The sequence below is a fragment of the Python bivittatus genome, unplaced genomic scaffold, assembly GCF_059951505.1.
Source record: "Python bivittatus isolate LINGU-HERP-01145 unplaced genomic scaffold, Pbiv_v1 ctg000980_np1212, whole genome shotgun sequence".
Lineage (NCBI taxonomy): Eukaryota > Metazoa > Chordata > Lepidosauria > Squamata > Pythonidae > Python > Python bivittatus.
Genome location: NW_028277125.1, coordinates 64,528,269 through 64,541,927, shown reverse-complemented (window position 1 = coordinate 64,541,927; position 13,659 = coordinate 64,528,269). Strand labels below are relative to the sequence as shown.

At 36.3% G+C, this 13,659-nt stretch overlaps 1 protein-coding gene across 10 annotated transcripts in view; it reads left to right on the top strand.

Annotated features, from left to right (window-relative positions):
• The window catches only part of LOC112540558 (uncharacterized), a 139,461-nt gene extending 132,336 nt beyond the window's left edge, over nucleotides 1–7,125 (top strand). For all 10 annotated transcript variants that reach the window (XR_015794299.1, XR_015794301.1, XR_015794300.1 and 7 more), the window contains one exon: nucleotides 5,988–7,125. Coding sequence is in view for 4 of the 10 variants with exons in the window: in XM_088131767.1 (XP_087987893.1) it covers nucleotides 5,988–6,015 (28 nt within the window). In the remaining 6 variants the exon portion in view is untranslated. The remainder of the gene's footprint in view (nucleotides 1–5,987) is intronic.
• The last annotated feature ends 6,534 nt before the right edge of the window (nucleotides 7,126–13,659 follow it).

The following is a 13,659-nucleotide window of genomic DNA, read 5'->3' as shown; positions in this document are numbered from 1 at the left end:
TATATTGTCTAGATCAGTGTTGTCCAAACTTGGCCACTTTAAGATGAGCAGACCAACTCCCAGAATTCCCCAGCCAGCCATTCATCTTAAAGTGGCCAAGTTTGGACAACACTGGTCTAGACAATGGGAGAATGTTTTAACTTCTATAGCAAGAGTGTTAATGGACCTCAAATTATGACTTATACAATGAAAAATAATATTTAGAATTTACTGAACTCCATTGTGTTTGCATACAAAAGGATTGTCAAAAACAGTATTTTGTTGGAGATGTAATAAGGATAATGCTTCTTTAAAACAGGTTTTTACAATGTCCTATATGTACCAAGTTTTGGGAGAATGTAGTGGACTATATAAATACGATTGTGCGACAAAAGCTAGAATTTTCAGAGGATAATATTCTTTTGAACTATATACCTAGTATGTGGAACTTGACAACCAGTCAGTGTAAATGGATTCTCCATGCCCTTACTTTGGCCAAAAGACTTATATTGCAGCATTGGAAAGATAAATGTATGGCCCCATTTACTCAATGGATTGAAGACCTGATTGTACTTGCTAATTACAAGCAGATTTCCTATAGGCATAGACTTTCCATGGACAACTATAATGAAATATGGAATTCATTTATACAAAATACAGTAGATTAAAGACAAATGATAGTCATATCATTTTATCATATTATATCATATTAGAAATATATACATACTTGAACAATATTTGCATTAGATAAGTATATATAGAATTGCAATTGTTTACTGTTATAATAACATATTTTTTTCTTTGTTGTATTTATTTCACTTTTTTGTTAAACTTCTTTCTATGTGTTTTTCCTCCTTCTCAATAAGAATAAATAAATAAATAAATAAATAAAAAACAGAAAAAGACATGGTTGCCTTAATAAGCTGACTTTTTAAAGCAGCTGTACCTTTAATGCTACTCCTTCAAACAGCTGTGTGGGTTTTAAATTCTGAGTAAACCTGGAAAATTAAGATGTTGCTGCTTTAATAGTCATATTAGATTTAAAGCAGCAGCACTATTTTTTTCAAGCTCAGTATTTTAATGAATAGCATGTTGTATTTGCACAAGGTCCAAAGCACTTTTTCAGACAAATTTTCAAGGTGCACAGCCCTGTTTTTATGACCATACTATCTTTTCAGTGTATTTGTACATGCATTTGCTCTTGAATCAGCCACAAATGCCAATAAATACCAGAAAAATTCACAACATCAGAAAGATGCATTTGCTTAGAAGGAAAATTGGCAGTTACAATTTAACCTGTGAAGCCATCTTCCTAAATTACTTTACTATTTGTTTTATAGACTGGGGACAAACCATCTTGAGGGGACAGTTCTTTGTCAAGAAAAGAAACCATCCTTTTCCATCCCAAAAAACACTTTCAGAGCACTCTGAGATTCTAATACGGATGTTATTTCATGCAGCTCAATAGACCAGTCCCATCTGGGGTCACCCATGTAACACGTGGACTGGAGGTGAAGCACTGCACCACTCAATATTCACGTGCAGCTGGACATTTTATTTGTGAGATATTATGCATCATTATCAGAGAAGAGTCCATAGTTTAAAACTGTCACAGTAAAAAGAAAAAAAGAAAAGAAAGTTGGCATTCATACCTTAAAATGGATTACTAGTGCAGGAAAAAGCCGTATCTTCTTCAACAGAAGCTAAACCTAGAATTCCAAGTCTTACTGATGTCTAGAAGGGGTAATACATTGCCAGAAATAATAAATAAATTCAATTACTGGGCTTCATCTAAATTCCTTTACCAGCTTCACTTTTAGCTAGTCCTTTAGCAAATCTAGCAAATTAAGTTCTAATGTAATAGATTATTTCAACCTGAGCAAGCTTCACAGTGAATCTTCCAGAATTATAAAATCTCATAAAAGATAAATTATTAATTCCATTAAGGCCTGTTCACATTCTGAATTCTCATTTTATCTGCCAAATGATAAACTTTAATTCCTCTCCTTCATAATCAAAGACAGATGGCAAACAATTAATAGTGTTGCAACAGCTATATAGTATTTAATTTCCTCCTGCCTTTCTTCTTCTCTAATTAATTTCATAAGAGAAATATTTCCTAATTAATCAATTAGGTATATATAAAGACCTAAAATAAATATGATGTATGCTAATTAATTGTAAACAAAGGAGGTAGTCTAATGTCTGCATTACCTAACTCTAATTTTATATTAATATTTTATCATATTACCTACTTTAAAAGCAAAATTATATTGTAAATGTTGTTCATTGTGTGTTCCATGATTTTAGATCTGCTATACCACTGACTCCAGATGCATCGTTAGGAAGAGGTGCAGTGGAGATGACAATTATTGCTATTTGATTCACAAAATGAGGACATAGGACTAAAAGTTGAGATTCAATTACACACACACACACACACACACATACACACACACACTATATATATATATATATATATATATATATATATATATATAAAACTTCAGTCAGATGAACAGCTGCAGCAGATCCAATTGCATTAAAATGAATTATAAACACTTAATCAGAAAGTAATAACATTACATGACATCCTTACAGTCTCTGAACTAAACAGTTCTCAATTCTGAGCAAGATTCTCAGTCATAATTTTCCTCTTCAGTCAAGCTATTCCTTCAAGTTAATGCCAACATTACAGTTTTTGAATCACATGTAATTATGATTGGTACAGGTAGTGGCCACATTAACTTAATCAGTATTATCCTGTATTAATAACCAGGATATATACAAATGTTGTACACTTGAGCATACCACCCTTTTTCTCCCTGCATATGAACAAAAGAGTAAGCAATTCATACTAACTATAATTTATAGTTTTATGCCTAGACTGAGAAGTATCCTTAATTGTTTTCCAGCAGATCAGTATCACAACTAGGTTTAAACTAAAGTTTAAAGTAAAAGTACTAATTAATTGTAGTTCCTGTTTCAGTGTGAAACTGAGATGGGTTTTCTAGCTTGCTCAGTCATATAAAGTAATGAGCAAAATGACTACCTGTGCATATATATTAAGCAAGAATGAATAGTCTATAATATATGCAAGCCAGATTATAGTCCAGTGAAATCTTTCTAATGTTCTTGTCCCGTAAAAGCACAGATAAAAATTTCAGTGGAGCTTATTTTCAGAAAAAACGGTTAGGGTGGTCATGTATATTCCCCTTCTGAAATATCCTTGCTTCTCATATAATAGACAACACCCATTTTTCTTTCTGCTGCTCCTTATATTCACCCGTCTTTTGAGGTACATTCTGTAGAGAGAACTAGTATTCATAATTCCTGACAGTGAGATTCCATAAGTCTGCATCATACAGATATATATATTTTTTTTTACTTCTGGAATTGAGTTTCACATCACTTTAATTAATAGGCACACTAATATATTCTAATTTATGTCAAATATATTAGATACAATTCTCTCTGCCATATGTTGCTTGAGCAGTCTGCCCTAACACTTGGTAAAAGGATGGTAGGATATCTGTAAGAGCAATCTGTAGAATTGGGTTCAATAATCTAGTTCTCTAATGATGGCAAGCACTTAATTTCACTCCATCTTGCTATATATGGTAATATCAAACAACAACAACTAAAAAATATTTTTGTGTCTGCTAATATTCCTTTAGCTTTCACATGTGCATTGTATTTCAGTTTCTACTTCAAAGCCATATTCTCCGCAAAAGACTCTTCTTTAATAAAGGCTTTGCTTTTACTACGTTGCAATATTTTATCGCATAAGGAAAGCTTTAACTGGTACTCCTGACATTCATTCACTTGATACACTCAGAAATATGGAAATTTAATGCAGCACAGGAAAGTTCAGAAGTAACTGGTGAAAAGTTAATAGATTAAGATTTTACACAAAATAATCTTCACTTTCTCCCCTGCCCATCTCATTTCAGTTCATACTAATCATAGCAAGCAACTATATTCTTGTGCAGCTTTCTTATCTTTTCTTTGATATGAATATGGGGGGGGGGAGGGGAGGAGGAGAGATAGCTGAGTGGTAAAAAAAAAAAAACTTAATCATGAAGCTTTTTAAACAAAAGCATGAAGCAACGCTTAAGGCCTTTGTAAGTCATTCTAAATTTATGAGACATATTAGCATTTCTTCCAATATATCAGTTTCACTTCCAGCATATGCCTTCAGCATACATCACACTGAAAGAATGATGACCCAGAATTTGACCCTCCAGGAGGAGGAGGAGGAGGAGGAGAAGGAGGAGGAGGAGGAGGAGGAGGAAGAAGAAGAAGAAGAAGAAGAAGAAGAAGAAGAAGAAGAAGAAGAAGAAGAAGAAGAAGAAGAAGAAGAAAAGTGTTTTATAATAATTTTATTAAAAATTACAATTAAAAAGATAAAAACTAATATGAACTAAAAAAAGAGTAAAAGTAAAAAAGAAAAATTAGAAAGTGTGGAAAAGAAAAGAAAAAAGAATAGGAAAAAATAGGAAAAAAGAAATAAATACATAAAGAAGAAACTTCCTCCTTCATTACAACAAGTATAAACAATTTTAGTAACTTATCACCTTCTCTTAAAATACAGTAAATGCTCTTTTCTTCTCATATCTCATCTCTTAACTATAAACAAAATCTTAAAACCTTGCCATTCATTCCTGGTCAGCAAAAGTCCATTAAAAGTTACCAGAGATAACTAATATCTATTTTAACCTTGATCAAATAAACCAACTTTATATTTGTTCCCTGTACTTTTAACACTCTTAGTTTTTAATCCTTTCAAATAATCTCCTAGCTCTAGCCCTAACCCTAACCCTAACCCTAACTTTAACCCTAGAACTTGATTTCTTTTCATTTTTTTTCTTTGTCCCTTCTCAAAGAAAAATCCTTCAAAACTTTGACAGGTCTCTTTAGTAAATTCAGTATAGAAAAATTATCCAAATGACTCTTCTGGTTTGTTCTTTGTGTATCAGTTTTAACTGTTAAAACATCAACCGGTTTCATTTGTATATTCAGTACTGTATATCATCTTTTTCCATATCATTCTCGTAGCTTGTCATTTTTAAATCCACATTCAAATCAATTTCAGTCTTGTCCAATAGAGCTTGTTCCTCTTCTATAACATCATTTACACACCATCTGTCTTTAATGACAGACATTCTTAATATTAACTTCTGAGTCCATTGTTCACAAATATCTTTCAAAACATCCAATGTTAAAGTATTTTGCTCCATTCTGTATTAACAAGTTGACTTTAAGTATTCTTCTCCTTTAATTGTAATCTTTAATTTCTTCTACTTCGCTCTAGTGTCGCTTCAAAGTCCTATTCTATCGTGTCCTCCCCACCCCCCATCCAAACAACAGTATTTTCCCACAGGAAGGATTCTTATAATTAATTTCAAAGTCTTATTTCAAATCCATCTGGACCCTTAGTCCATTTTTAACTTTCCAAAATCAACACTCTAAATGCTCTTTTGCTGTTTATTACAAAAAGTAATTTTTTTCTAAGTCCTTAAACTCATATTTAAAACTTCTTTCTCTAAGGAAAAGGAGACTCACCAAGTGAATAAATAGAAACTTGCCATTCTGAAGATTCTTAATATTTGAAAGCAATTAAAAAATAATTCCAAAAGTGATTAAGAAATGAGGCTCGTCAAGCTTTATGTCCATATAGTTACATTACGACTGTGAGCTTAAATGAAATCCTTCTACTCCCAGTAGCTTGTGAAGAAATGTATCTATGAGGAGGAGAGTGATGGGGAAGATCAAGGCTATCAGGAAGGAAGGGGTGCATTCCAGGAGGGGAGAGGAGGCAAGAGGCAACATAGTCCACAGGAGGAGCGTGAGAAGAGTAAGAGATTCAGGATAGCCACTCCCTAGAATCTCACAGGGTATATCGACTAGTTGCAGTAGTATAGATTTAGTTTGGCAATATTCTGTCTATAAGGTGTAAGCAAATAAAGGAACTGTACTTGACTAGACTGTTTCATTTTTGTTCTTAGGCTGGGCCTGACACCGCTTGACTCATAAGCCAACCACAAAAACTTCAGTTCTTTAGCCTACTCATGAGGATCAGATGTCTGGAGTACATGTGGACAATCTCATGACCTCTCCTTTCTCCAGAGAGATTTCACCAGCCACGATTTCACCAGCCACCAATCTCGGCTGTAAATGCTGTCCCTGCTCCTTCAGGGATGTCTAGCTCACCATGTCCTCACTGGAAGTCAATTAAAAACAAAAATAATAGTCTCAAGCCCTGCATTTGTAGAGAATTAAGAAAACTTTCCCATGTAAAGGTGAACTGTTGAGTGGGGGACACCTAGTTTTCCTTTCAGATAAATAAAGTATGTTGCCAATGCTATAACATTATCCTAGAAGAGATAAACTATATCACAATCCTCGATGTTTCAGCCTGTCAATTTATTGCTTAATTCACATAATACAAAGCAATGCTAGGCATTTAACTCAATGCTTGGTCTTGGTATGCTCTTATGCAAAAGAAGATTTTGAGAATGTCTAACTTTAGGGGCTACATAAGCTATAGACCCACCACAAAGAGCACAGCATGTAAACCAAGATGATTGCAGAAGAGCTTATGTCACATGAGAATCTGCCCCATGTCAGGCTTGCATACTACAGGCAAGAGCTAAATGCAATCTTCTAAATGTCTGAAAATTGGCTACCAGGAGATCATTCATGAAGTAAGTAGAAAATAAGAACAGTGGCCTAAGATGGTTCAGGGATAGAGTCAGAAAGACAGAGATTAATGGCCCAGGTTTAAAATGTTCAGGAAGAAAGTACTCCAGAAGCAGGAGCTGGTCTAATCACCATGAAGATTGATAGTAGGCTCTTGGATTCCAAGCACAATTACCAACAAGCATTATTTCAGATCCTGTTAGTTCCTAAACAGAATCTTGAATGCCACAAGCATCAAGCCACCCAAAATACAGCTGGCACTTTTTAGTCTTAATCAGCTCATTGGACTACTTGAAGAGCAACACCTAATTCTCAAGTAAAGCTTTATTTTATTGTGTCTTCCCTTAAAGTCTAGTGTTCCTTTGCCTGTCAGCATTTGAGTGCTCTACTGAAAGATGCCATCAAACTGGGGATTTGCTTGTTCGTATATGTTAAATATGAGAATAAAAAGGATTTTTTTAAAAAAAATGGTATGTGCCATTTTTACACTTAATAATGTTTCTGATTTTGTCTTCCTGGATTTATCTAGTCTAATTTGCTTCACTTTTCTTCATCCATTTTGGGTTGCATTTTCTATATTTGGTAGTTCTATTCATTGTCAAACTATGACACATTTTTTTAAAGTTTCATTTACGTACATTTGGCAAATGCCCCAGGGACCTCTAAATGGATTTTCAAAATTCAAAATCCTCTAAATGGATTTTCAAAATTCATTTGCAACCCCCTTATGTATAAAATGAATGGAATTATATTCTGCTGAATCCACTTGGTATATTCATAGAATTCATCAGAAAGTTTTTAAAACATACGCAGGAATTCCCTGATGTCCCAGATCTGGAATCCCCTGTTCAGAGAGGAGTACAGTACTCCCTGAATCCCTGTGACTATGACAATTGCATTATACATCAGACAACTGTGATGCTTAATCCAGATGACAAAGGTTTATCCTCATATCTCACTAACTGCCCCAATAACCATTTTTACAGGATATATCCTCAGGATGCAACCTTCATCTCATCCCAACCAGCATGGAGGCGCCCTAAATTCATCCTATTGTCCAGCTGGGCACTACCCCTTCCGTCTAGTCACCAGGGACTCTACTCCATGGCACTTGGGGTTGGGCTTGGCTTGGGCTGCAGGGGAGACCAGACAGTTCTGGAAGCAATGCCTGCTTAATGCCTGACCTGCATTTCACAAGGTGTGATTCAAGCATTACATGGAGACATTATATATAGCAATTTGTTGGTCTTCTGGAAGACCAACAACAGAAAAGGAAAATAAAACGATTAGGTCACATAGTTTTACCATGTGATCCTTGGCATTTTTGTAGATCAGTGTCACTTCGTTCAACTTTCTTTTCCTGTGGTCTAATGGATATTTTATAGTGACTTTGAACAAATACATCAATCTGGATTACTGAACTGAGATTCAGATTCAGCCTAAGTCAAATCCAGGGACCATGAAATCAGTTACTCAGGGTGTTTTTCAAATTCCTAAATCAGGGGCTAGAAGGAAAAATGGTCCACTAGTGGATCAGTGTCACCCTTTTATCAGAAGTCATATATTATGAGTGTCTGGCTCTATTTTTATTGGAAAAGCACATCTGAAGGTTGTACTGCTAAAACTTATCACATCCATCAGTCTAGTTCTTAATCTTTCTATGAAAGAAGGGTTAAATGTAAGCTCTAAAGTTTATTTCTTTGGTATTTGTGAGCAGAGCAATGCTACTGTAAGGGTTGGACAATAATTCCCAATAAGTATTTATTAATGGTTCTTTATCAGGTTTTATGAAACACTCAAAAGACATACCACAAATCTCTGGCCTAGGCACGGTGCTGTTCAGCATTATAAATGAGATGGGTGAAAACATAGATGACACAATGCTTGGAGAACAGAACAGCATACTTGATAGAATAGTTATTAAATATGATTCTGGTAGCCTGGGTAAGCAGCAAGCCATAATTTAACAGAGATAATTTTTTGTATGTACATAAGCCTGCTTAATTCAGAAGGACTCTGGATAAACAATTATATCAATTGAGAGGCTAGTGAGTTTGGATAGCAGCTATCACTTCTTCACTAGTAAAACTTTAAATTTTTTCTAGTTATCTAACTTGATACTGTATCCACAATATTAGAGGGGGGAGGGTGTTAAATAAAGAGAATAATCTCTATAAACACTCATACTTCATGTCCACACTCAGGAGGACTATCAAGCCATTTCTGCTTCTGTTCTTTGTTAAACACAACGAGGACCATATTTTCTTTATTATCAAGAAATGTCATCTAGTTCATAGGGAATTCTTTATATGAAGATTCTGTCAGTCTTAACTCCCAAACCACTGTACATCAAAACAGTTTCTATTTAACTCTAGTTATATTGCATTATAGAGCAAATTCATGAAGAAGTTCTGATATCAAGGTGATGAGATAAATCCTATCTGAAATTTTACTTGTCCATCGCCCCACAAAGTTTCAGAACCCTGTCTTCTTGGCAGTGTGTGTCTTACTGTGTTTTTTATCTTGTTGAAACAATACAGCTTTTTAAAAGATGCATTGGTATAGCCTGATTATTAACTACTTCGACATTTCTCATTCTGAAGAGTTAACATGACATATTATTGTTGGAACTAGGGGTTGCCTGATTAGGTGATGTTATTCCTTCAACCTGCTGAAGTTTTATTTTTCACAATTGCTTTATATCCATACATGTCTTTTAAGAGCTTTTATGTGCTCTTTTCTCTTTTTTTTTAAATAGTTTTTATTTAAAAAATCTAGATATTGTTGGTCACACACTCTAAATATGTGGCTGACTATACGACCAACAATAAGATATACCCCCAGTGAAGCACTATCTGGGCATGCTTGTGGGACATTGCATGCTCCAATGAGGATGAGAGCTATGCCAGAGGTTCAACCATACTGGACAGGTCTCATCAGAGGAACTAGACAAAGAGTGCCTCTCCCATAAACAATATGGTGAGATGTAATTTACAGAAACCTATACCAGATCTCTCGTCACCCTGGTCAACAAGGACTGCGCTAGGTATCCTAGTTCCTGGACATCTGGTGACAAGTGGGCTACAGGACTCAGAACTGTTGGCTGAGCAACCAGGGCCAGCAGCTGCAGGACTGCTGGAAGAAAAGTTGTTTACCCATCGTAAATATATGAAGACTGAAAACAAAGAAATAATGAACTGCTATTACAAATCAAGTCCAACAAGAAGAGGATATCTGAAAAGAATGCACAGTTCTGGAAAGAACAACAGCCAGAATCAAAAATAAGAGAACAGAGGCTAGCAGATCAATGTTGATTTATAACCTGAAATAAAGTATTCACAGAAGTAGAATTGGAAGAACTGCAAAGGTTTACCCAGGGCAAAGAAATTGAAGCCTTGCCAGAAATAGCTCAGACTGTAGAGGCAAATCAGGAGGAGTTGGTAGTAGAGGAAGCCAGCGTTAGTTATATGTTATTATTGATGTTCCTTTCATGACACATATACAAATGTGGCTACAACTTTAGTAGCCCTTATAAAATTTTCCTATCCCTATCATTATCCTCCTCATCCCAGACTTTTATCAGAATGGCAGCAAATTGGAGGAAGAAATGCTGGAGGCTACCATACAGCTCATCTGATCCACTGCTGCTCAATGCACAATTCATAGCATGTGTTGCTAAATATTGTTACTGTTCACCACACGACTGAAAGCTCAGCACAGAGTTCCCAAACCTTTTGATCATTGCTAATATTCAGCTGAATGTCGTTACAGTCACTTTACAGACTTGGAAGAGGCAAGACTGGAATATCCTTAATGATTCTGAGCACACAAAGCAGGCGATGGAGAAATTAAAATCCAATACGGGTTTCTCTTCACATTTGCTTCTTGGCTTCCCCCCCCTCCCCCGCTTATTTCCCCAAAGCAAATATGAATTCAATTCAACCGTTTTACAAGCTGTCTTCCCCCACCCCCTCCCCCTCCCCCTCCCCCACCTCCAAACACAGGAATTGTGTAACACTTCCTCTTCTAGTTGTTAAACTAGACAACTGAATGCAAACACTAAATTGTATTTCAGATAAAAGCAGTTGGATACAATTCTATCTTCTTCCAACTACTCTTTTGCCTACAATCACAGAATATTGTTTGTTCTGAAATATATCCCCAGAAGCCCCTTTTCAAGTGTATTAAGGAACTGTCACATCTTCTGAAACACAATTCTATTTTATTCTCCATCTTCTTTCCTACCTTGTCTTTATACTGCTTTCATCAAAGACTACTCATACATTGCCACTCTAGATTTCCCTGATAGAACTACCATTGTTTTTATAGTACTTTGAAACTGAGTTATTGCTTTAAAATGGTTAATTGAGTAATCTGTTGACACCATTCTTTCTCTTCTGAAACCTTCATTCTCTGTAATTACCATGGTCTAGAGCCCCATCCCTAACTAATGATTAATCTAGAAAAAAAGTGGGTTCTCTTATTACAAAAGAATACCACTGTAAAATCAATAATAAATATTATAAATACTAGCACTGAAGCTAGTACACCATGAAGTTTTACTGAATACCAAAGAGACCAAACTGGCCTATACGAAAGACCAAACAAAGAACAGAAAAGAGACATAGCTAGGCAAAGTATTACATGGCCGGTACACAAAAAAAAAAAACTAGCAGACAAAGCAGATAACAACAAGACCCGGCAATGGCTAAGAGCAGGAAAATTGAAGAAAGAGTCGGGGGGCGGGGGGGAGGATGGGCTAATTCTGGCTGCATGAGACCAAGCCTTAAGAACAAATGCATACAAAGCCAGAATTGAGAAGACAGCAACAGATAGCAAATGCTGCATCTTCAAAGAAGCTGAAAAAACAGTGGACAACCTAGTTAGTTGCTGCAAGAAGATCGTTGACTACAAACAATGGAATGGCAAAGTAGCAGCAATGGTGCATTGGAATATCTGCAAGAAATACCATTTGCCTGCAAGCAAGAACTGGTGGGACCACAAAACAGACAAAGTGGTAGAAGATAAAGAAGCTAAAGTGCTCTAGGACTTTAGAATTCAAACAGACAAACATCTGCCACACACACCCCTGACTTAACAATGGTTGATAAGGAAAGACAAAAAAGTCTGGCAGGTGGACATTACAATACCTGGAGACAGCAGAATAGAAGAGAAAGAACTGGAGAAAATCACAAAATACAAAGACCTGCAAATACAAATAGCACAACAGTGGCAAAAGAAAGCAAAGATAGTACCAATAGTAATAGGTGCCTTGGGTGCAATCCCAAAACATCTGGAGCACCACTTGAAGACCATCGGCACTGACAAAATCATCAGTCAATTGCAAAAGCAGCTTTACTTGGAACAGCTTACATCCTGTGACAATACCATTAACACCATCAAACAACAACCTTTACCTATCCCAGGTCCTCGAGAAGGAGTCAATAAGTGGATAAAAAATGCCAAATCCAGTCTAAACATCTGGCTGGCTGTGCAACCAACAATAATAATAACAACAACATCACAGCAAGTCAGAAGTAGCAACACATCATCTCTTTTCTGATGCTCTTACCTGGTTTAGGTGGGCGTGGACATAGGAAGGAACTGTGTACAGTACCATAGTTCTTCCTTACTCTCTGGTTCACTCAGTGCTGTTCTGTGTTTCACCCAATATTCAGCCTGGGTCTGATCTAGCATGTTCTTCTGTTTATTTGCACTAGACTCTAGAGCAGTGTTGTCCAAACTTGGCCACTTTAAGATGAGTGGACTTCAACTCCCAGAATTCCCCAGCCAGCATGGCTGGCTGGGGAATTCAGGGAGTTGAAGTCCACTCATCTTAAAGTGGCCAAGTTTGGACAACATTGCTCTAGAATCATTATTACAAACTTTTGCAATGTTTATTGTTGGCCATTGCCTTTTTGTTTCAAGACATGTGTTTATAAAGCTTTTAAATGGAAACACAAAAGACCTGATTGGAAATCTTAGTTTGGAAAATGCAGATGAGTTTTCAGAAAGGAAGTAGCCTTTCAGATACAGACACAGTGTTATCTAGTCAACTCTATGGACATTGACTTTGGGGGATGCAGTGGTGTAGTGGCTTAATGACGCTGGAGCTTGCCGTACAGAAATGGTCGACACTCCAGTAGTTCGAGCCCAGCTCCGCGTGATGGTGTGAGCTCCCGTCATTCGTCCCTAGCTCCTGCCCACCTAGCAGTTTGAAAGCATACCATCTCTGAGTAAATAAATAGGTACTCCCATTTTGGTGGGAGGAAACTCTGGCGGCGCTTTGCACGAGGAGCAGGAACTGGTGCTGAAACCGACTGGACGCTGGACGCGGTTGACGCGATTGGCGGGAAAAAGATCAATGGAGGAAGAAAACCCAGATGTGCCGACTCCCTTGTGATCACTGCTGTCCATGTAGAATAGGTTGTAAAATGTTAGATAGATAAAGATAAATGTTGTAAAATGTTATCTGTAAAATGTTAGAATGCTGTACTATGTGAGCCGCCCAGAGTCCCCCATTGGGGGGAGGTGGACGGGGATAATTCTAATGTAATAATAAAAAATAATAATAATTGCCAATTTACATACCCAAGTCTTATCTCCATATGGCAAAGCGGATGGGGAAATTCTGTTATAAACTGTCATTTATACTTCTTAGGACAAAAAATCATTAATTGCAACAGGCCAGATACCATTCATTACCTTTTGCCAGTATTTTTATATCTTAAAATTGCTTCATTGATTTCCCTATCTTTATTAACCATTCCACCATGACTCATAAAGTTGTCTATTTTAATTTCTCACCATTTATGTATAACTTGCATTCATTTGTCTTCCTACAAAATGCAATTACTGTGATCTTTGACTCATTAATTTTCAGATCTATGCTCCCTATTGTATCACATAATTTGTCTAATATTTACTTTTAATCATTAGGGTTCTCAGGATTCTCTATATACACCTGTACATGTACAT